Genomic DNA, 25,189 nt, shown 5'->3' with positions numbered 1-25,189 from the left:
CTTGAAACACCTGGTACGAAGTGCTGTGGGTGAAAATTTGAAGCCACAATGGATCTTCTGGATTAATCACTTGGAATCTTCCCCAGTTTTCTGATTACTAACTTAGAAAAATTCTGGTCATATTCAGGTAAAGGGGAACCCTATTTTTAAGTAAGAAGTGATACTGACATGGTCCACAGGATGCCTTCACCCGTCCTCTCACCGCACTGCTGTGTCCTAAGAATTGACCCTGGCCAAGGAAAGCTTGAACACAGAGCCTGAGCGTGTCTGGGCAATTGCTGCCAGAACAATCGTATGGCAGAAAAGCTATGAGGATGCCACATCACCCGTGATGCTCCACGAAAATGAGACTCTAAGTGATGTTCTATCACTGCCATCACCTGCCTAGTTTTTTTTTTTAACATTTATTGAAGCATAGTTGATATATGGTATTATATTGGTTTCAGATGTATAATGTAGTGACTTGACTGTTAACTACATAGTTAAATGCTCACCCCAATAAATGTTACTGTCAACATACAAATATAATTTAATATCTTTTATATCACTAATAGCATTGACTATTTTCCTTGTGCTGTACTGCCATCTGTGTTAAGTCATTTATATTATAACTGGGATTTTGTGCCTTTTTATCCCCTTCACCTATTTCACCCACCCTCCCACACCACTCCCCTCTGGCAATCACTAATCTCTTCTTTGAGTCTATTTCTGCTCTGTTCATTTGTTTTGCTTTTCTAGATTCCACATATAGGTGAAATCATACAGTATTTGTTTTTTTTCTGTCTGGCTTATTTCACCTGGCAGTATACTCTGTAGATCCATCCATGTTATTGCAAATGGCAAGATTTCATTCCTTTTATGACTAGTATTCCATTGTGTATATGTACCACATCTTCTTTACCCATTCATTTATTGATGGATACTTCAGTTGCTTCTGTATCTTGGCTATTGTAAATAATGTGGCAATAAATATACGGGTGCATGTATCTTTTCAAATCAGGGATTTTGTTCTCTTTGTTTAAAATTCCCAGAAGTAGAATTGCTGGGTCATATGGTATTTTTATTTTTAGTTCTTTGAGGAACCTCCATACTGCTTTTCACAGTGGCTGTACCAATTTATGTGCCCACCAACCATGTAGGAGGGTTTCCTTGCTTCCATATCCTCATCAACACTTGTTATTTCTTGTCTTTTGGGAAGTTGCTATACTGACTGGTGTAAGGTAATACCACATTGTGATTTTAATTTGCATTTCCCTGAGGATTAGTGCTGCTAAGTGTCTTTTCATGTGCCTGTTGGCCTTCTGTATTTCTTCTTTAGAAAAACGTCTATTCAGATACTCTGTCCATTTTTTAATTGGGCCATTTGATTTTTCGGTATTTATTTGTATATTTTGTGTATTAGCCTCTTACCAGATATATTCTCCTGTACTCTAGGTTGTCTTTTTGCTTTGTTGATGGTGTCCTTTGCTGCACAAAAGCTTTTTAGTTTGATGTAGCCCCAGTTATTTATTTTCACTTTTGTTTTCCTTGCCCAGAAAAAAAATTGCACATGCTTAAGAGATTTTTGCCTGTGATTTCTTCTAAGAGTTTTACAGTTCATGTCTTACACATAGGTTTTTAATCCATTTTGAGTTTATTTTTGTGTATGGTGTAAGACAGTGATACAGTATCATTCTCTTACATGTAGCTATCTAGTTTACCCAGCACCATCTATGGAAGAGACAGTCTTTTCTCCTTTGTATATTCTTGCCTCCTTTGTTGTAGATTAAATGACCATACATGCTTGGGTTTATTTCTAGGTTCTCTATTCTGTTCCCATAAGCCATGTCTCTATTCTTGTGTCAGCACCATACTGTTTTAATCACTGTAGATTTGTCATACACCTTGAAATCAGGGAGCATGACACGTTCAGCTTTGCTGTTCTTTCTCAGGATTACTTTGGCTACTCGGGATCTTTTGTGATTCCATACAAATTTTAGTACTATTTGCTCTAGTTCAGTGAAAAATGCCACTGGTATTTTGATAGGGATTCATTGAATCTGTAGATTTCTTTGGGCAGAATGCCCATTTTGACAATATTAGTTCTTCCTATCCATGAACATGGAGTATCTTTCCATTCATTTGTGTCTTCTTGAATTTCTTTCATCAATGTCTTCTAGTTTTCAGAATACATGTCTTTTACCTCCTTTGTTAAATTTATTACTAGGTATTTTATTCTTTTTGATGAGGTTGTGAATGAAATGCCTTTCTTGATTTCTCTTTCTGCTAGTTTGTTATTAGTACACAGAAATGCAAAAAAATTCTGTATATTGATTTTGTATCCTGCAACCTTACTGAACTCATTTATTCTAATAGTTTTTGGGTGGAATCTTTAAGGCTTTCTATATATAGTATCATGTCATCTGCAAATAGTGGCAGTTTTCAGCTTTTCACCATTTAGTATTGTTAGCTGTGGGTTTGTTGTATATGGCCTTTATTATGTTGAGGTGTGTTCCCTCTATACCCATTTTGTTGAGAATTTATTTTATCATGAATGGATGAATTTTGTCAAATGCTTTTTCAGCACCTATTGAGAGGATCCTATGGGTTTTTAGTCTTCCTTTTAAATATGGTGTATCACATTGACTGATTTGCAGATATTGAACCATCCTTGCATTCCTGGAATAAATCCCACTTGGGCATGGTGAGTGATCCTTTTGATGTAGGTTTGAGTTCAGTTTGCTAATATTTTGTTGAGAATTTTTGCATCTATACTTGTCAGGGATAATGGTCTGTACTTTTATTTTTATAGCATCTTTGTCTGGCTTTGGTATTAGAGAATGGTGGCCTTGTAGAATGAGTTTGTAATTATTCCTTCCTCTTCTATTATTTGGAATACTTTAAGAAGATAGGTATTAGCTCTTCTATAAGTGTTTAGTAAAAATCACATATAAGGCCATCTGGTTTTGCACTTTTGTTTGTTGGGAGTTTTTTGATTGCCAATTCAATTTTGTTACTGGTAATTGGTCTGTTCAGGTTTTTGAAAATGGTCTGTTTCTTCTGGAGTCAGTCTTGGAAGATTACTATTTTCTAGGAATTTGTCCATTTCTTCTAGGTTGTCTAATTTATTGGTATATAATTTTCATAGAATTCTTTAATAATTCTTTGTATCTATAGTGTCAGCTGTAAATTTTTCATTTCTGATTTTATTTGTGTCCTTTCTCTTTTTTCTTGATATTGATTTTTTTCCTATTGTTTTCATAGTCTCTTTTATTTATTTCTGCTCTTATCCTTATTGTGTCCCTTTTTCTACTAACTTTGGGTTTTGTTTATTCTTCTTTTTCTAGGTCCTTTAGGTGAAAGGTTAGACTGTTTGAGATTACAATATGAACTTCCCTCTTAGAACTGCTTTTGCTGCATCCCACATATTTTGAACCACTGTGCTTCTGTTTTCATTTGTGTCTCTGTATTGTTTGATTTCCTCTTTGATTTGTTCACTGATTATTCAGATGCATGTTGTTTAGTCTCCACATGTTTTTTTCCAGTTTTTCTTGTAATTGATTTCTAGTTTTATACTGCTGTGTTTCAGAAAGTTGATTGATAAAATTTAAATCTTAAATTTATTGAGACTTGTTTTGTGCCCTAATGTGTGATCAATCCTAGAGAACATTCCATGTGTACTTGAGAAGCAGGTGTATTCTGTTGATTTTGGGTGGAATGTTCTTTATACAGCTGTTAAGTCTAAATGGTCTAATGCGTTATTCAACACCACTATTTTCTTACTGATTTCCTATCTGGATGATCTACTCATTAGATGTAGATTGTTTTTTGGGCAGTTGCCATACTGACCTACTTACAAGTATGAGTTCAAAACATAAAAGTAGTAACACACTCCACGTGGAGAGTTTTGCCTGTGTTTTCTTACAAGAGTTTTATGGTTTCATAACTTACATTCAGGTCTTTGATTCATTTTGAGTTTACTTTTGTGTATGGGTTAGCAATCCAGTTTAATTCTCTGGACATGTGGCTGTCCAGTTTTGCCAACACTCCACGTGGAGTGTGTTACTACTTTTATGTTTTGAACTCATACTTTTAAGTAAACTTTTAATATTTCCTTCAATTCTGAAAGATAATCTTGCTTGGTAGAGTATTCTTTGTTGTAGAGCTTTGCCTGTTAGCATTTTGAAGATTTTTATGACACTCCCTTCTGGCCTGTAAAGTTTTTGCTGAAAAATCTGCTTCTGGCTTTATGGGGTTTCCTTGTAGGTAACTGCATTTCTCTTGGTGCTTTTAAGATTCTCTCTTTCTCTTTAATCTTTGCTATTTTAATTTACTGTGTGTCTTGGCATTGTCCTTGTTGGGTTCATCTTTTTTTAAAAAAATTTTTTCTTAATGTATCATTGATATACAATCACATGAGCAACATTGTGGTTACTAGATTCCCCCCATTATCAAGTCCCCAACACATACCCCATTACAGTCACTGTCCATCAGCATAGTAAGATGTTGGATATAGAAGACTACTTGTCTTCTATGTGCTATACTGCCTTCCCTGTGCCCCTCCCCTACATTATGTGTGCTAATCGCAATGCCCCTTATTCCCTTTATCCCTCCCTTCCCATCCACCCTCCCCAGTCCCTTTCCATTTGGTAACTGTTAGTCGATTTTTGGGTTCTGTGAGTCTGCTGCTGTTTTGTTCCTTCAGTTTTTGATTTGTTGTTATACTCCATAGATGAGTGAAGTCATTTGGTACTTGTCTTTCTCTGCCCAGCATATTTCACTGAGCATTAATACCCTCTAGATCCATCCATGTTGTTGCAATGGTAGGACTTGTTTCCTTCTTATGGCTGAATAATATTCCATGGTGTATATGTACCACCTCTTTTCTATCCATTCATCTACTGATGGACACTTAGGTTGCTTCCATGTCTTGGCTATTGCAAACAGTGCTGTGATAAACATATGGGTGCATATGTCTTTTAAATCTTGGATCCTGTATGCTTAGGGTAAATACCTAGGAATGGAATTCCTGGGACAAATGGTATTTCTATTTTGAGTTTTGTGAGGAACCTCCATACTGCTTTCCACAATGGTTGAACTAATTTACATTCCCAACAGCAGTGCAGGAGGGTGCCCCTTTATCCACATCCTCACCATCATTTGTTGTTGTTTGTCTTTTGGATGTTGGCCATCCTAACTGGTGTGAGGTGATATCTCATTGCAGTTTTAATTTGCATTTCTCTGATGATTAGCGATGCAGAGCATCTTTTCATGTGCCTGTTGGCTATCTGAATTTCTTCTTTGGAGAAGTGTCTGTTCAGATCCTCTGCCCATTTTTTAATTTGATTATTTGCTTTTTGTTTGTTGAGGTGCATGAGCTCTTTATGTATTTTGGATGTCAACCCCTTATTGGATATATCATTTATGAATATATTCTCCCATACTGTAGGATGCCTTTTTGTTCTATTGATGGTGTCCTTTGCTGTACAGAAGCTTCTTAGTTTGATATACTCCCACTTGTTCATTTTTGCTTTTGTTTCCATTGCCTGGGGAGATATGTTCATGAAAAAGTTGCTCATGTTTATATTCAAGAGAGTTTTGCCTGTGTTTTCTTACAAGAGTTTTATGGTTTCATAACTTACATTCAGGTCTTTGATTCATTTTGAGTATAATTTTGTGTATGGGGTTAGTAATCCAGTTTATTCTCTTGCATGTGGCTGTCCAGTTTTGCCAACACCAGTTGTTGAAGAGGCTGTCATTTCCCCATTGTATATCCTTGGCTCATTTATTATATATTAATTGACCATATATGCTTGGGTTAATATCTGGACTCTCTATTCTGTTCCATTGGTCTATGGGTCTGTTCTTGTGTTGGTATCAGATTGTCTTGATTACTGTGGCTTTGTAGTAGAGCTTGAACTTGGGAAGCATAATTCTCCCTGCTTTATTCTTCTCAGAATTTCTTTGGCTATTTGGGGTATTTTGTGGTTCCATATGAATTTTAGAACTATTTGTTCCAGTTCGTTGAAGAATGCTGTTGGTATTTTGATAGGAATTGCATTGGACCTGTAGATTGCTTTTGGCAAGATGGCCATTTTGACAATATTAATTCTTCCTATCTAAGAGCATGGGATGAATTTCCATTTATTACTGTCCTCTTTAATTTTTCTTAAGAGTGTCTTGTAGTTTCCAGGGGATAGGTCTTTTACTTCCTTGGCTAGGTTTATTCCTAGGTATTTTATTCTTTTTGATGAAATTGTGTATGGAATTGCTTTCCTGATTTCTCTGTCTGCTAGTTCATCGTTAGTGTATATGAATGCAACAGACTTCTGTGTATTAATATTGTATCCTGCAACTTTGCTGAATTCTGACATTATTTCTAGTAGTTTTGGAGTGGAGTCTTTAGGGTTTTTTTATATACAATATCATGTCATCTGCAAACAGGGACAGTTTAACTTCTTTCTTACCAATCTGGATGCTTTTTATTTCTTTGTGTTGTCTGATTGCTGTGGCTAGGACCTCCAGAACTATGTTGAATAAAAGTGGAGAGAATGGGCATCCTTCTGTTGTTCTTGATCTTAAAGGAAAAGCTTTCAGCTTCTCACTGTTAAGTCTGATGAGGGCTGTGATGATGGTTTCTCATATATGGCCTTTATTATGTTGAGGTACTTGCTCTCTATACCCATTTTGTTGAAAGTTGTTATCATGAGTGGGTGTTGAATTTTGTCAAAGTCTTTTTCAGCATCTATGGAGATGATCATGTGATTTTTGTACTTTTTATTGATATAGTGAATGATGTTGATAGATTTTTGCATGTTGTACCATTCTTGCATCCCTGGGATGAATCCCAATTAATCCTGATGTATGATCCTCTTGATGTATTTTTGAATTCGGTTTACTAATATTTTGTTGAGTATTTTTGCATTTTTGTTCATCAGGGACATTGGTCTATAGTTTTTTTTGTGTGTGTGTGTGGTGTCTTTGCTTGGTTTTGGTATTAGAGTGATGCTGGTTGCATAGAATGAGTTTGGAAGTATTCCTCCTCTTCTATTTTTGGAAAACTTTTAGGAGAATGGGTATAATGTCTTCTTTATATGTCTGATAAAATTCAGCGGTGAATCTATCTGACCTGGAAGTTTTGTTCTTGGGTAGTTTTGTGATTACTGAATCAATGTCATTGCTGGTAATTGGTCTGTTCAGATTTTTTTGTTTCTTTCTTGGTCAGTCTTGGAAGGTTGTATTTTTCTAGAAAGTTGTCCATTTCTTCTAGGTTGTCCTGTTTGTTAGCATATAGTTTTTCATAGTATTCTCTAATAATTCTTTGTGTATCTTTGGTGTCCATAGTGATTTTTCATTTCTTGTTTCTGATTCTGTTAATGTGTGTAGATTTGATTTTTCTTGGTAAGTCTGGCTAGGGGTTTATCTATTGTGTTCATTTTATCAAAGAACCAGCTCTTGGTTTCATTAATTTTTTCTGTTGTTTTATTCTTCTCAAATCTTTATTATGTCCCTCCTTCTACTAAATTTGGGCCCCATTTGTTATTCTTTATCCAGTTTCAAGAATTGTGAATTTACACTGTTCATTTGGGATTGTTCTTCCTTCTTTAAATAGGCCTGGATTGCTATAAACTTTCCTCTTAGAACTGCCTTCGCTGCATCCCACAGAAGTTGGGGCATTGTGCTGTTTTCATTTGTCTCCATATATTGCTTGATCTCTTTTTCAATTTGGTCAGTGAACCATTGATTATTTAGGAGCATCTTGTTAAGCCTCCATGTGTTTGCCAGCCTTTTTGTTTTCTTTGTACAATTTATTTCTAGTTTCATACCTTTGTGATCTGAGAGGTTGATTGATACAATTTCAATATTTTTGAATTTTCTGAGGCTACTTTTGTGGCCTAGTATGTGGTCTATTCTGGAAAATGTTCCATGTGCACTTGAGATGATTGTGTATCCTGTTGCTTTTGGGTGGAGTATTCTATAGATGTCTGTTAGGTCCATATGTCCTAATGTGTTATTCAGTGCCTCTGTCTCCTTATTTTCAGTTTGGTTGTTCTGTCCATTGGAGTCGGTGAAGTGTTGTAGTCTAAAATGAATGCATTGCATTCTATTTCCCCCTTTAATTCTGTCAGTATTTGTTTCATATATGTAGGTGCTCCTGTGTTGGGTGCATAGATATTTATAATGGTTATATCCTCTTGTTGGACTGACCCCTTTATCATTATGTAATGTCCTTCTTTGTCTCTTGTTACTTTGTTTTTAAGTCTATTTTGTCTGATACAAGTACTGCAATACCTGCTTTTTTTCTCCCTGTTGTTTGCATGAAATATCTTTTTTCCATCCCTTCACTTTAGTCTGTGTATGCCTTTGGGTTTGAAGTCTCTTGTAGGCAACACAGAGATGGGTCTTGCTTTTTTATCCATTCTGTAACTCTATGTCTTTTGATTGGTGCATTCAGTCCATTTACATTTAGGGTGATTATTGATAGATATGGACTTATTGCCATTTCAGGCTTTGGATTTGTGGTTACCAAAGTTTCAAGGGCAGCTTCTTTATTATCTAGCAGTCTACCTTAGCTTGCTTATTATGCTATTATAAACACAGTCTGATGATTCTTTTTTTCTCCTCCTTTCTTTTTCTTGCTCTTCCAATCTTTATATGTTAGGTGTCATATTCTGTACTCTTTATGTATTCCTTGACTGACTTTGTGGGTAGCTGATTTAATTTTGTATTTGGTTAGTATTTAGTTGTTCTAATTCTTTTGCTGTGGTTTTATTTTCTCTGGTGACAGCTATTTAATCTTATGCACACTTCTATCTAGAGCAGTCCATTTAAAATACACTGTAGAGATGGTTTGTGGGAGGTAAATTCCCTCAACTTTTGCTTATCTGGGAATTGTTTAATCCCTCCTTCAAATTTAAATGCTAATATTACTGGGTGGAGTATTCTTGGTTATAGGCCCTTCTGTTTCATTGCATTGACTATATCATGCCATTCCTTTCTGGCATGTAATGTTTCTGCTGAAAAGTCTGATAGCCTGATGGGTTTTCCTTTGTAGGTGATCTTTTTTCTCTCTCTGGCTGCTTTTAATACTCTCTATTTGTCCTTGATCTTTGCCATTTTAATCATTATTTTTCTTGATGTTGTCTTCCTTGAGTCCCTCATGTTGGGAAATCTATGTACCTCCATGGCTTGAGGGGAAGTTTTCATCAATTAACTCCTCAAAGACACCTTCTCTCCCTTTTTCTCTCTCTTCTTCTTCTGGTACCCCTATAATGTGAATTCTGTTTTGGCTGTTCACACAGTTCTCTTAATATTCTTTCATTCCTAGAGATCCTTTTTTCTCTCTCTGCCTCAGCTTCTCTGTATTCTTGTTCTGTTTTCAATTACGTTCCCTGTCTCCTCTACCTCACCTAATCTGCTTTTAAATCCCTCCATGTTTCATTTATCTCCCTCCTGAATTCATCCCTTAGCTTCTTGAATATTTTTCTGTAGCTCCATTTGCATGCTTATGACTTTTATTTTGAATTATTTTCAAGGAAGATTGGTGATTTCAGTCTCACTGAGCCCTCTTGTTGGTGTTTGAGGGATTTTGGATTGAACATGGTTCTTCTGCCTTTTCATAGTCCTGGAGTGATGGGAGTGGTCGCCAGCAAGTGGCATGAGTGTCAGCTGGGAGGACAAAGTCCCTTTCTGCTTGCTGATCACCATGCCTGTCTCTGCTATCTCTGCTGGTTAACTGCACACAGGGAATGGCCTCTGGGTTAATCTCCTAAATTTCAGTGGGCAAGGTTGCCCTTGTGATGGCCTAGGGCAATGGCGGGGGTTGCAAGTGAGCGGCATGGGTTCCGCCACAATAACAAAGCCCCTTTGTAGCTTCTGGTGTCCATCTCTGCTGTCTGTGCAGGTCAATGTGCACATGGAGCAGCCTCTGGGTGTGGGCCAGTTAGTCACACACAGGGAGAAGCCTCTGCATTAAGCTGTGTAGTTCCTGTAGGCAGGGCTGCTCTCTGGCTGGTCCACAGCAATAGTGGGGACAGCCAGTTTGCATGCAATTCCTGGCAGGGAGGAAGGAGCAGCAGGCTGCTTCTTGCAGTGTGGGGCCTCAGGGCTGCATTGCCAACCAGACGGATAGGCTGCCTGAATTTCCTGAAAGTTCACAGACTGCTGGGCTGAGTGTGCCAGGATGACTTTGTCTGCCTGTCCCTTCTCATAAACCCTTGCCTCTTTAGCAGCCCTCTGACTGTTTAGAGGTCCCTTAAAGTGGCTGCTTTTCTTTTGTCCCAGGGTAGCTGTTTTTGGGATCCTGTTAGCAGTCTTAGTCTCTGACTTTGGTTTTCAGCCCCTCTAATCTCCAGAGCACCATGCAATGTGGGTCTGTGCTCCTGGGGTAGATTTCTAGGGCTGGGTATGTAGCAGTCCTATGCTTCCACTCCCTCCCTGCTCTGATTCTTTTCCTCCCACTGGTGAGCTGTGGTGGGGGAGTGGTTGGGTCCTGCCAGGTTGTGGCTTTTTATCTTACCCTTTTCCATGAGATGTTGACTTATCCCAGATGTAGACTGGTGTACTGTTACTTCTGGTCACTCTTTTAGGAATAGTTGTATTTGCTGTATTTTCAAATATATATGGTTTTGGGAGGAGATTTCTGCCGCACTTATCATGCCACCATCTTTTCTCCCCTCCTCCTTTGGTTCTTCTTGTTAAGGGCTCTCTGTCCTTCTAGGACTTGGACATCTATTTCCTTTCCCAGGACAGGGAAGTTTTCTGCTATTATATCTTCAAGTAGACTTTTTACCCCTTTCTCTCTCATTTCCTCCTTGGATCCCTATAGGGCAAATATTGTTTTGTTTGGAGTTGTTGCAGAGTTTTCTTAGCATCTTCTCATTTTTAGAAATCTTTTCTTCCTGTTGTTCTGCTTGGTTACTTTCCACCTGTCTTCTAGTTCACTGATCTATTCTGTATCCTCTAGTTTAGTCATTCTCTCTATTGTATTTTTCATTTTGGTTATTGCATTTTTCAGCTCTACCTGGTTCTTTCTTATATTTTCTATCTCTTTAAGTCCTCTCTGAGATCATCTAATCTTTATTCCATTTCAGTGAACATCTTTATGACCATTACTTTGACTTCTTTACCAGGTAGATTGCTCTATTTCATTTTTTTTCTGGTGTTTGTTTTTTTTTCATTTGGAACATAGTCTTCTGTCTCCTCATTTTGTCTGGATCTCTGTGTTTCTATGATAAAAATCAGCTAAGCCTTCTGTTCTTGAAAGTAGTAGTTTTGTGTCATACACATTCTGTGGTTCCCAGAAGAGCAAAATCCTTTGCTCACCAGAGCCAGGTGCTTGAATGGTGGTCACTTTTGTGGCTGAGCTATGACTACTGTGGGTGGGGTCTGCCCTCTGTCTGGCTACCTGCACTGGCCAAACTCAACTTCTACGCCTCAGAGTGCAATGCCTGGCTTGTCTGTGATGCACTGTGGATGGGGCCACCCTCTGCCTGGATGTTTGCACTGACCAACTACTACTGGGGGGGCAAGTGGGTAGGTGGAGAGTTTCAGAGCTGGCTGCCACAAGCATTTGGCCTTTTGGGCTGGAAAAGTGACATCTGCCAGCCCTTTCTCCATCACAGAGAGTTCCCTCAAACCCTCAACCCCCATCACTTTCTGGAATACTCCCCAAGGTTAGCACATCTTTCAACTTGCTGCCTTTGTGTTAAATCTTGGGCTTTTGAAAGCCCAATAGGACACTGGAACTCATCTTCCCCGAGAAGATACACAGGATCTGGTGTGCTAGGTTTCTGAGCATTTTTCTCCTCCTCACTCTGTTCCTCTCTCCCTCCTGCCTGTGGGTTGGGATTGGAGAAGGCCTTGTATCCCCATCAATCAATCACAGATCTGAACTTTTACCCATCTCAGTGTGGTCATCTCTTTTTTGCCAGCTTTGGAAGGTCTGTTCTGCAGTGTTCATGTTGTTTTCAAAGTGAGCTGTATTAGACGTAGTTGCTTCCTTGATGTGTCTGTGGGAGGAGGTTATCACAGTGACCTCTTATTCTGCCATCTTCCTGTCCTCCTTCTGCCTAGTTCTTTTTGAGATTCCTAATAGGAAGCTTCAGAATAACCATGAGGTCAATACTATTCTCCTCTTTTTTACACATGAGGGAAGAGAGGACCAGAGAAATCCATAACCTGCCCAAAGTCGGCAGCCCAGATATGAATGATAGCACTCTACTAAATCCACATTCTCAGAACCCCAGCAACATTATGTCTCTTGTGAAATTTTCAGAAGAGGATTCAATTCAAAGGAAGATAAAGAATAAACCTGTAGAAATGGTCTTGTCAGGATAAACTACATACTTTTTTTTCTATTTACATAATAATCTAAGGATGTCTAGAACAACAATGGTCCAAAACAATTTCTTTCTGCATCATTGAGATGCATGTCTACATAAAACTTAGGCATGAATTATATTGAGAGTCAAAGATTAAAAAATTTTGGAGTTAGAATAATTGAGTTTTATAGATGTGGAAAATGAGGCTAGAAAAATTAGATAACTTGGAATTTGCCAAATTGTAAGGGGGAATGGAGTAGTCAGGAGATTCCCAAACCTGGCTGTACACTAGAAACACTTGTAAACTTCTAAAAATATCTATGCTCAGACCCCAAGACCAATTCAGTATGAATCTCTAGGGAAGGTGTAGTGTCCTGGCATTTTGGTTGAGAACCAGTAGTGCAAAGAAAAGAAAAATGGACCAACATTTAGAAGTCTTGCATTCTGTACTTGGTTCTATCATTAATTCCTTGCCTCAAAGACTTAAAGATTCAGATACTATTTGATTATATTTATAAATCAAAATGATAATTCACATAAAAGGGGAGTGGCAATAAATGGTGGTATTCCCATATGATAATTTAATGCTGTTATTAAAGATGAAGGTTCTGAAGACTTTGTAAAAACACAGGATGTTTGTTTAATGCTTAATATGAAAAGCAGGATTCAAAACTCCATGCATATTATTTTGAAAATCTGGTAAAAATGTATATATGGTAAAAGAGTGGAAAGAAATATGTAAGAAACTAACTGGAAAAGTCTGTGTATTGTATGACCATCCTGACTATTTGACATTCTGGAAAAGAAAAATCTATGGAGATAGTTAAAAAATTAGTGGTTACCAGGGATAAGCAGGAAGGAGGCAGAGCACAGATTTCTAGAGCAGCGACACTACTCTGAATGATATTACAGTGGTGGATACATGTTATTATACATTTGTCCAAACCTAAAGAACGTACAATGCCAAGAGTGAATTCTAATGTATAGACTTCAGGTGATTGTCATTTGTCAGTGTAGGTTCATCGATTCTAACAAATATACCGCTCTGGTGTGGGATGCCAAGAACAGTGTAGGACAAGGTCGTATGTGTTAATGGTGGTCATGGGATCTGTGGTAACTGTACTTTCTCATTTTTGCTGTGAATCTAAAATTCTGAAGTTTTAAAACACAATGTTTACTTGTGCAAAAAATTAACTAGTGCCATTTTGGCCAGTGGGACTACAGGTGATTTATTTTTTCTTGCAATTAAAAGAAACAATCCCAAAATGAAAAATCATGCCCTCAGTGGGTTTTAAGTTCAAGATGAATGATATTGGGCATGTCCTCATGCATGCTAGATAGATAGTTTCCTTTTTAGGTAGAAATAGATTAAAACTTAATGTAGAGAGGTCACGTTTTACTTAGAAGATCGAAATGAGCAGCCATACTCACCATCCTTGCAGATGGCTCCCATTTGACACATTCCTAAGTCTAAGAGATACCCACTGGGGCAGCTTGTACAGTTCTTGAACCCTGGACCATTGCATGTCAGACAACTGGAATCACATCTATGGGGGAAATGTACAATTTATCTTTTCATATAGCAGGCACAGGAAAAGATGTATTTATTTTCCACAGCATAATAATGTCTTAAACTTAATTCTCCTTTTGAAGACTATACAAAAGTTTTTCTTAAAATAATTGCTAGGTTTGACAACATTAAAGAAAACTTAGCAGGTAGACAGTGTGATTTTAAAGGGGAGACAGCATGTACTGGAAACACAAATTATTATTCTAAAGGTTTTAAAATGCTCCTGAGGCAAAAAAAAAAAAAAAAACCCAACATGTTGGGTTAAAGCTATAGAGCAGTATCCATACGTAAGTGTTTTAACCTTTACTGTTAATCCACATTTTTTATGAAGGCAGTCAAATAAGGAACCCAGTGACCAAATGTCAGGGGCTTAAGGGGCAGATGCACTTACTTTTTGCAGGATTTGTATCCATTTTCTGAAGAGTGGTCGAAGTAATAGCTGATACTACAGCTCTGCACGCACCTCCCATCCTCCATGAAGTAGCCCTCTGTGCAGTTAATACACCCATCAGCACCTGCCCCTTAAAAGCAAGACACACATAGGAAACAAACATAACCTCAGAAGTGGTTGCACAGTGGGCTGCTTCTTGCATAGTTTTTGAAAATGGCACTGATGCGTTATAATTTTAAGAGCTATAGTTTAATATTTGTGCTTTTTCTTATCTTTGCAAAAAACGCTCCTGTTTTAAATTGAGCCCATTTGTCAAAACATATCAAAAGCTCTTTGGAAAGAAAAGGAGGTATCACTGGGATATTTAAGTTTCTCAATGAAGACAGGATGCTGATGACTGACTTTGGATGAGAAAACATGAATGATTATCAGAAGAGACGTGCTGCTCTAGCCATTTATTTTAAACATGTCACGTAGGTTTGCAAGAGTGATGCTAAAAACGGATACACAAAAGCCAAATCAGAGCCAGAAGAAACAAAAGGTCTGGGGTAATAGGTACCAGCACAGGTGGCGCAGAAGCGGTGACAGGGCTGACAGTCCAGGCCATTGAAGTACCGGCCATCTTCACAGGTGACGGAACACCGGGAGCCCTGCAGGCTGAAGACAGGATACAGGCTGCTGTGACCAGGTGAAGAGGTAAGGACTCCCCAACTCCGTGTGTACAAATGTATCTTCCCCAAGAGATCAGTAGATTTGGCAAAGCTTCAAAATGGGGGGAAATAGCCCTTGAGCCTCTTTTCCCCCCTCCTAATGCCTGTAATGCTTCTCTGTACATGTGGTGATACCTGTAGCCTGTATACATGCTGCAAGCTTTGAGGACATTCCTCTTAACTGTTAGACTGGCTGACACATTCCCTCTTTGCTCAACATCTTATAACCCCGAGGTTTCTAAAAGCAATTTATTGAGAAAACTATCACATGACCTCACAACATGACTAACAATTCCCTAATACCCAGGTCTACTACATAAATATTTGAGTTGTTTTGTAATTATAAATGTAGTAGGAACATGGGGTAAAATGAATTATAACTGAATAAAAAGACACAACTATCCCTGCCCAGCCCCAGCCCCAACTCCGAGAAGTACCCTTTTTTGTTTTTAAGTGTTTCTGATTTTAGTCTCCTGTTGATTCCCATCAGAACAACACAATTCAAATACACTTTTGCCTCTAATCTTGATTTATTTTAAACTTTAATGAATAATTCAGCAAAATTACCTACCTATACTGCTCCTTTCCCAACCATCTCAACTATTCTTACTTATGTTATTATTTAGTGTTTCTAGGAATTATTTGCACTCTTAATACCTAATGAGCCATTAGACTGTTGAATAAGGAATGCGTTATTTTTTTCTTTCCTAATTCTATCAGCTATGATATCTCTCATAGTCTATAGATTGATCCTTAAAATTCAAAGCAAATACATGGAATTTACAACATTTAATGTGCAAGTATTACTCAATGAATAAACTAAACACTGTGGAACCACAGAGGGGGACTTGTAAGCCTGTTACCAAATAGACGATATTAGAAGATAGGCATCTAAGCAACAGGGTCAAATGGTTTCTATTTTCTTTAACTCTCTGTATTGCTCCAACCACATCTTATCTGTGCTTTGGATGTGAGTCATACTAATTTTCAAACGTAAATTTTATTTTTCCCTTTGCTCATGAAAGAAATTTGGGAAGAACAAAGTAGGTGACAAATAATCCCAAACAGTCCTGTTACCATTTTAAATAATTTCCTTCCAGTATTTTTGTGCACAGATATATTTGTGTGTGTTTGTTAGTCACTATTTAAGAACTTACAGGTCTTTTGAGGCACACTGGGCACCCTAGAAAGGCCCCTCAAGAAAACTCAGGGAGGCTTAAAGAGACACTGAGAGTGAACACCACTCCTAGGTTGTCTCATTGCCCAGAGAGAGCGCTGTCACTTAAAAAGCCAATGAAAAAAAATCCCTTCCTTTTCTGTGGAGCTAGGAAAAAAAGGACATTGCATCAAATGGATTCTTTTGCTGGAGGAAATAGGACCACCAAAAAACTTATCAAAGTTCCCAAAAAGCTGCTTAGTTTTTCTAATACAAGACATGACTTTGAGGTTGGCACTTATTCAGCAGGAGACAGAGGCTGCACTGTATGAGGAAGGAATGAACTCAGTGGGATGTGCAACAGGGCGGTACTTCCAAAACACAAGGCTGGTATGGCAGGCGAACCTGGCACTGTGAACACCTGGGGTCTGTGACAAACTGGCCAGTTAGACCTGAGCTGTCTCATGTGCTCTAGTGCCGGTACTGGCCTTGAAACGTGGTGAGTGTGGCCAGGGAATGGAATTTTCAATTTTCTTTAATTGTAATTGATGCCACTCTAAAATTTATAAAATCTAAATACAAGAATTTCTTGCAAAAATTTACTGTCCTGACTGATGTTTGCTTTAGGGGCAAAATAACACACTGGATTTCGAAGACTTGGTACAACAACACAAAGAATGTAAAATATCTCATTAAGAGTCTCTCATAAAATGATTACATGTTGAAATGATAATATTTTGGATATATTTGGTTAAATATAAAATTTGATTGAAATGAATTTCACCTGTATCTTTTTACTTCTTTTATGTGCCTGCTGGCAAACTTAACACCTATGGCTTTCCTATTTATATTGGAGAGTGCTGGTCAACTTACTCTATAAAACAGTCCCTAAGAAATATAGAAAAAAATTTTAAATGTTTTCTTTCTCATGGACTAATTATGTGTCAGATATTAGAATAAGTGCTTTGTAAGTGCTGTTGCAGTTAATCCTTATCATAATCCAGCAATGTAGGGGTTATAGTCACCATTTTATAGCTAAGAAAACTGAAGCTTGGAGTGGCTAAGTGACTTGGCCAAGTTCACACAGCTGATAAATAGCAGAGGAAGATTTGAGACCATATCTGTCTTCTTTCTTTTTATTATGCCAATTTGCTCCTTCTCCAAAAAGAATTAGGAGGCTGACTAGACTGATCTTTATCAAGACTGAAGCTTAGAGATGAAAGGTGTTAGTAAGTAAACCAACACTGAATGCATTTGGCAGGGGTGGTGGGGTGGTGGTGGTGGGAGAAACCACAGATAATCAATAAATCTATATAAAAATATATTCCAGTATCAATGAATGTGAAGAATTACCTGCCTGGAAACTTCCCTGACTTGCCTATTTCACCTCTGATTAAAGGTGGAAACACAGGTTCTCTCAATACCTAAAAGGGATTGAGTGCAGCAGATTTCTAGCTCTACGTAAACCTCAGATCCAACTCCTTACCCCACAGAGGATGGTCTGAGCTTCTCTATGGGTATTAAGAGGCTACCTTTGAGCCTCTTAAGAACAACATTTGAGCCGTGTGTTGTTCTCTTACAGAATCTATCAACTACCTGGCTTTAGCAATGAGCAAGTCATCCATTCAAGGAAAACATCTCTAGGTGTTAAATCTACTTGCATACCATAGCATAATGGAGCTGAGCCTGAGGCACTTAAGATAAGTGAATGATTGGCTATATGGAGAGAAATAGTAAAGATAAGGGAATAGCTTCTATCCATCAGAGGAATGAATCAGGGGGATTAAATATAATTCAATGGTATTGCCTACACAGTAATCCTTGACTGGTGCACTGCCTGTCAAAATCACTAAGAAAGCTCTCAAATGGCTGTTTTTATTTACTTGTATCTGAGCCATCTTTTCTAAGGAGAATTTTATTTGGTTTGCAAACCTTCCTTAGCCAAGATGGCATCCAATTTTTCACACACAATGGTAGAGATCATGCAAATAGCAATCAAGTGTTTGGGAGTCAAACTAAGGGTGATGATTAGAAGGTTATTTATTAACACGTTTTTTTTTCTTTTCTTCATATTGAGAAGCCCTGTGGGCTATTACTTGATGCGACGCTTCACTCTCTCACCTCAGTCCACTCCTACATTCTGTGCAGCTGTGGGCTTCTGTACAGACCTTGCAGTTTTCACTGCATTTCCGGCAAAGATTTTTTTCTGTTTTAAAAAAAAAATTAACAAGGTTATAAATCAGTCATTCAATTGGAGTCAATAAAATTATGTGGAGATATCTACTATTTGCTAACATGTGCAACGGTACACTTGGCCTTGAGCTGAAAACTGTACAAAAAGCCTCACACTCATATTTGCTATCACTTCTCAGCAAAGCAAATACAGGTAGGAATTATAGCACTGGGAGATATACCTCAGAAACATCTACCATTTTGCAGACAAGAGAACTGCAGTTGACTTAACTGTCAGTTGAATAGTTTATTGGCAATTTTTTTCTTCCCATTGTCTCTCCCAAGCAGGGTTTCCTAATTTCCAAAAATGAAAATCCCACTGATGAGGCTGAGGAAATGCCTGGATGTAACTAAGGGTTGAGAAGCAGTGTTTGCAAATGTGGATGGAATACAGACCACCATGCTCACAGCTTTTAGGACTACTCTCATGAACTATACTAGAAAAGGGAACCTACATTGAAGATTGCAAGGTAAGGGTTATTTCTTGCATTGTCTAGAATAGCGTCTTATCAATTATTCAACTTCCATAAAGTATATGTTATTGTTTTTCAGGTAATATCTGTATTCTAAAGGATAGAAGTCTATTTTAACAAATATACTATAGATACTACCTTTCCTGTTTAATACCAAACACAAAGGTACCCGTTGGAAAAAAAAAACTGTGGTTCATTATATTAAGTAAGGCCTGTTTACCTTAGGCAAAATTTTTCTGGAGATTCAATACTTTCTCTGAGATGCATATGGATTATAAGCATGTATATGCAGAACTGAATGAAACTTTGTTTAAACTTGGGTTTTCTGGTTTCTTAGGTTGTCTAGAAACATGAAATTTCAGTGTCCTCATATACATGGTGCAACACCCTTATTAAGACAAATTATTGCAAATTCATAAAGCAAAAGATAGCTGTAGTCCTTCTCAGGGCCACACAGAGCACTGCTTAGTGGGTAGGTGTGCCAAGAACTATTTAATTCTCTAGGTAATGTACCTTTGTTTATTAATGATGGTTCATTAGGACCCAAACTCTGGTAAGTTGCAAAGAATTTCTGTCCATTTGAAAAACATAAGCCAAATTCTAGTTGTACTGCCATGTTGGAAATTACTCAGTTTGCCTCTAACTCAGCAAATAGATTTCATTTTCCCTTTCCTAGTGATTATATAATGCTTGATAGTCTTTGATCCCATTTATTACCTTGTAGGTTCTTTCATTAATGGGTTAAATAAGTCTTTGGCACATGTCTATTGAAGATTTACATTAAAGTAATGTTGTTTAAGCTTTTTGAAAGGTACATGTTGATACCATGCAAGCTTGGTTGCTACCTGTGGAAAGCCTGCTTATAAGGTTGCCCCATGGCTAGTATCTGGGAACCTGGAGTTCACGAGGGTCCCTTTGCCCTACCTTATAGCTGCTATCCTTCTAGGAATCTGGAATTTTGGTATGTGCCAGGCAGAGGGTGCCTTCAGGACAAGAGCCCCAAAACAACTCTGGGTGCCGAGATTCTAAGGAGGTTCCCTTGTAGACTACATTTCATGCATGTTGTCACATATCATTGCTGGGGGAATGCATTGCATCCTGTGTGACTCCACTGGGTGAAAACTCTTAGAAGCTTGTGCCTGGCTTCCTCCAGACTTTTCCCTTTGCTGATTTTACTTGGTATTCTTTTGTTGAAATAAGTCATAACTGTGAGTACATGAGTATAACTATAGACTGCATCTTATGGGTCCTCCTAGGAAATCACTGAATCAGGGGATGGGCTTGAAGACTCCCGGGCACAGTTCATGACAGGCATTCTTTTTTACAAAATAATTCTAAAGTGTTCTCTTAAAAATATGGCTATAACCTATTTGTTATTAAGTGAACCCTAGGTTTCCTGGAGGAGGAATACCCCTCCCAGAGTCAACCAAATGAAAACCTTATGCTTCTTCTCTATACCCAAGCATTTGAAATGAACTCACTGGTGTCCTGATAAGATCCATCAGGGCAGTGAGTCATGCAGCCATTGGTTTCTTCATTCAGGAAGTATCCATATTTACAGGACAGGCACTGGTCACCGTGGCTCCCAAAGCAGGACTCACAGTTAGGGGCACACTTTCTGCATCGCTTCTTGTCAGCGTGGTAGTGGCCAGGGGGGCAGGTGGAGACACAGATCCTACATTGTGGAATGGTAAGAAAAGGGGGCAGGGTCACCAGAGACACAGTCTCAAAATCTTTTTTGAATCCATGATTGTACCACAGCATCCAAAGGGCCCAATTCTGTTGGTTACAGCTTTTTCCTGTGTAGGTGCCAGAGCAGCAGAGCACTTACACAATATCATGTAAACACGCCTTGGTCTGAACCACCTTCTAGTTTGGGTTTAAACAGGATGATGGTTAGAAAGGGAGTCTCAAGAGGAAGATCGTGGCATTGAGTAGAAGGGAAAATACATGTGACCTGCAATTTTATGCAGAAAGGTCTCTAATAAGGGGTTACTCCTGCCTTTGTGTATTTGTCATATGGATCCTGTGTGTGGTGGTAGTTGTATGCTATTGTCTAAATTAATATAAATATTTTCAGTGTTTATGATAAACTTTAAAAATGAAGGTTTGCTCATAATTGAAGAACAGGGCTTTATTGATTCATTAACAAATATTTACTAAGGACCAAGTAATGAGAGGTGGTGCTATGGTAGCCAAGGGCCTTTCCTTTAAGGAATTTAAATTCCAGCATGGTCGTAAGTACGAACGGAACATGTCTGGGTGACTGGAGTGTGGATTTACCACAAGTCAGTTCCCCAAAGTGAGTTTCCCTGAGGGAGTAGGGAGAAGGTGGCAGGCTGTGGGAGACATACCTGCAGGGCCTGGCCTCGGACGCAGTTACTATTCCATGGCCCTCTCTGTGGACAGAGCTCAAGGCAGAGGCCAGGGGGCCTCAGTGACAGGGTCCAAGCAGGTCTGCCTCAGTGTGCAACAGTGAGACTGAGCAGGGACCACCCACAGCAAGGGCTTGCACACTGGGCAGCGGGTAATGGCCTCCATGCGGCCCGTGTGCTGGCATTCTCATGAAGGGCAAATGTAGCTGTAGTATTAAATATCCACAGGATGGAAAGTTCTGGAAAGGAGGACCAGGCATGTGCAGAGCTAGTCTCTTCCCATCACCCCTTTCCAAATGGGAGAAAAGGTATTTGCCAGCTCCCTAGCACATAGTTGCAGTTTGTGCCCGGTAGCTCAGTATCAGTTTCGTCACTGAATTACACACAGAGGGGTGGGTTGTGCAGCGGCATCTTGTCTGTGCTGAGATCCTGGTGGGAGAACATCAGACACTGCCCGAGCACCCTGCAGTGACTCTGTGGCAGCTCCTGGGACACGCTGTGGGGGTCTGAGCTGGCCTTTCTCTCACCTGGTATTGTTTTTCAGCTTGTAGTAGTAGTGCAAACAGTCATTGCAGTGGTCCGGTCCTGGTCCTTCACAGCCGACCTCACTGCACTCAGGGTCGCAGGGACCTTTCCAAAAGAATTAGAACACTTGGAAGAAATGACTTTAAAGCAGACCAGCTTTACTTTGAATAAAATAAGACTTCTTTAAGATGGAGGAATAATGTTCAAAGTGGCTATGACTTGACTTTCTTGGGGAAAACCTCAATTACCTACATATCAAAAATGGAAATCTGAGTCACAGCCTGGTCTTTAAAGCACATTTGGCTGCCTTGTGGCAGATAGCAAATACTTCAGAATTCAAATGAACAATGCCACTGTTGCAAATGGGAAAAAAACCTGACTACAATTAAATATGCATAATGATAAAAATGTCAGATTTATAGAAAAATGAAAAGTTAAGCTGTTGACAGAAGAGAAAAAAAGGTTATTATTCAATGCCTGGACCAAATTGCCTGTCTCATCCAAGGTCATTAAAGCCACTGAATACCTCTGAGATACTGTAGCCAGCAAGAAACAACACCATGGCATCTGGCACAAGCTTATCAATATGTAGTCTTGGATTGCAAAGCAGGTACTTGGGGCACAGATCACAGATTTACGATTGCATCCCATCCCTAGGCCGATGGGCAACCCAACAGAAGAAAACTACACATAAATTTTTAAAAATGCAATCTAGCTTAAAGAATTCCAGACCTGGGATGAAGGTCCCTAATCTCTCCTCGTTACCTGTTTGGCATAAAACTAAAGAGAATACACCTGCAGAAGGAAGTATGCTAGAGAGATGGAGCTATTTTATGATTGATGAAAAGCTTTCTAATGACATAGGCTAGTTATAGATATTGTACTTGCTTGAACTAACTCCCTTTTCCTTGCTCTCCATATTTTAGGACATTTAGTCTCATAATCTTCATGCTCTTTCGCACTGAACATTGATGTGACTTTAACTAGCAATAAACATATTGCACAATATGTACAAACAGTAAGTCCAGGGTGCCAAAAATGTTTTAGGACTTTCTGTTGAACTTTGGTCTCCTTTAGTCATTACATAATTACTGAATTGAAACATAAAATGGTAGAATTGAGGAGGATGACTTAGCGAACAATCGAGTCATCAAATACCTTCATTTTACTGATGAGAAAATGGCTTTTTCAAGAGATATAGTGGTTTTCCCATTATCATATGGCTAAGAGAGCTGGGTTCAACATAGTCCAGTTTCTTAGTCCAGGTCTCCTACTTAGGTGTAGTAAATTATGTACTGGAGATCACCTTTTGATGTGAATGGAAACAAGTCATTTTGAAATACTGCAGACTTGAAATACATACCTGATTAATTATGATAGTCATTTGTCAACAGTGTTTATCTCTGTCTCCCCAAAAGCCTTAAAATTGATCACTAAATTAAATTCCCTAGCCAGTACAACTTGGGACATTTTAGCTGCCTGCCATGGTACTTGAGGAGAGTCTCTCTCTACTGTGTAAAGGTTGAAGTTCAGCCAGCTGTGAGTCCCTGGAATTTGATGATGATAATGGTATAGGGATCTGATTATGATAACGCCATCTGTGCCTCTAGAAAGGCTGACTTTTTAATGAAGGTGAAAATCACAGCTCTGAAGAAAAGGAATCATGGGTGACTCTAAATTTTCACCAGATGATTTCTGCAATTAAAATCCCCCAAAATTTATTCTTGATATGTGCCAAAGGGCTCTGAGCAGCATTCACACACTGTGCTGTTTCTTTTATAATTTTAAACTGTTCCAGATGCAGTTTAGTAATTTAGGTTTGCAGGGTAATAATGAAATAATTGTCTTTGTTGTCTCATAAGTGCCAATGTGGACATATTGGAGATGTAAAGAGAAAAAAAACACAAAGATGTATGACTGTTCAGAATTTTAACCAAAATTTGAACTAGATACCATAAGGCACATAATAACAAGTTACTATTATGCTCCACTTATGTTTTTGGATATACATACTTTCTATCAGAGAAAACAAAATGGTTTGTTACTTGTAACACAAATAGCAATGTTACAAGCACAAAGCAAAGTTAGATAAAACCAAACACTCTCTGGTTGACTTAACTGGTCTGAATCATCCAAGTCTATTATTGACTCTAGGATACTATCTATATAGAATAAAAGGAACCATGTGAATATTTAAGATATTCTGTTAAGGTGATTAGTGAAGTACTTTCATCTTTAGTAACTAGAAAAAGAATCTGAGCTGCCAGAAAAAAAAATTCTTGTCTAAAGGTACATTAAACTTCTATTTAAAAACAGTTCTCCATTAGGAAGCTTTGCTCATTAAATGTTCATGATCAGATCCCAGAAACAGCAAATGCTCTTAGAAGTGGTAGCCAATGCAACAAGACAGGAATCAGAGATATACTGAAAAGGAGGAAAAAAAAATTGCAAATGATATGACTACAGTACCTAACTCCCCCCAGAAAATCATTTCTAAAATACATAAGCAAAATGGCCAGATATAAGATAAATAGGCAACAGCCAATAGATTTCCTAAATACCAGCATCTACCAGTTAGGAATAACACTACATAAAAATAAAGACTTCAATAAAATGGGACATGTTATGGTTAGAAAGATTGTATATTGTAAAAAAACAGTTCTTCCCATGATACTGCATGTAAATTCAAATTAAATTCCAATGGTATCTTAAGAATTGCTGAAAACAAGAAGCAAATGTTCAATGGATATTAAAATATAGAGGGTTGCTACTGGATTAAGAATTATTAGATTGATACCACAAGAGACCCTGGTATAAGAGCTTACTAAATTAATCAGGGGTGGTAACTTAGCCAGTGATGTTAGTCTGTTTGGGAAATATAAAGATGGAACTTCATTTCACACTATGTATCATAAATTAAAATAAGTTAAAGATGAATTAATGGCCAAATGTAAAAGTCAGAGATAATAAAATGCATGTGAATATTTAGCTGATTTTAAAGAATAAAACTACAAAAATGTCACAAATGTTAACTGAAACTATAAACCCTATCTTTCAATTTTCTTTTTCTGTCAAAACACAACACAAAACAAAAACTACAATCTTTTCAGCAAATACATTAGTCACCCTTTATTCTTGGAGGATACATTCCAAGACCCTGAGTGGATGCCTAAAACCATTTATGATACTTAACCTGTATATACATAACCTATGATAAAGTTCAGTTTATAAATTAGGCACAGTAAGAGATTAAAAACAATAACTAATAATAAAATAGAGCAATTATATAACAAGTTATAGTATATCTATAATAAAAGTTATGCGAATGTGGTCTCTAAGTATCTTGTAATGATGTGGGGTGAATGACGTAGGCATTTGACCTAGTGTTAGGCTACTACTGACCTTCTGACCATATGTCAGAAGGAGGATCATCTGCATCTCGACTATAGTTGACT

General features: G+C 38.1%; 1 protein-coding gene across 6 annotated transcripts in view; it reads right to left on the bottom strand.

The window, feature by feature from the left end:
* Window positions 1-25,189, bottom strand: part of PCSK5 (proprotein convertase subtilisin/kexin type 5) — a 433,086-nt gene that overhangs the window by 147,682 nt on the left and 260,215 nt on the right. For 5 of the 6 annotated variants that reach the window (XM_017664305.3, XM_017664306.3, XM_036991294.2 and 2 more), the window contains exons 15-20: window positions 21,737-21,839; window positions 20,316-20,509; window positions 18,251-18,335; window positions 14,823-14,920; window positions 14,264-14,393; window positions 13,734-13,849 (exon numbers count right to left, since the gene is read on the bottom strand). In XM_017664305.3, coding sequence (XP_017519794.3) covers window positions 13,734-13,849; window positions 14,264-14,393; window positions 14,823-14,920; window positions 18,251-18,335; window positions 20,316-20,509; window positions 21,737-21,839 — 726 coding nt within the window. Of the gene's footprint in view, window positions 1-4,600; window positions 11,991-13,733; window positions 13,850-14,263; window positions 14,394-14,822; window positions 14,921-18,250; window positions 18,336-20,315; window positions 20,510-21,736; window positions 21,840-25,189 lie in introns of those variants that run through there. The other variant, XM_073228664.1, reaches the window with a different exon arrangement.

The sequence above is a fragment of the Manis javanica genome, chromosome 2 (assembly GCF_040802235.1).
Source record: "Manis javanica isolate MJ-LG chromosome 2, MJ_LKY, whole genome shotgun sequence".
In the NCBI taxonomy this organism is placed as follows: domain Eukaryota; kingdom Metazoa; phylum Chordata; class Mammalia; order Pholidota; family Manidae; genus Manis; species Manis javanica.
The sequence above is the reverse complement of the archived record's forward strand: the minus strand, read 5'-3'. Positions and strand labels throughout refer to the sequence as shown.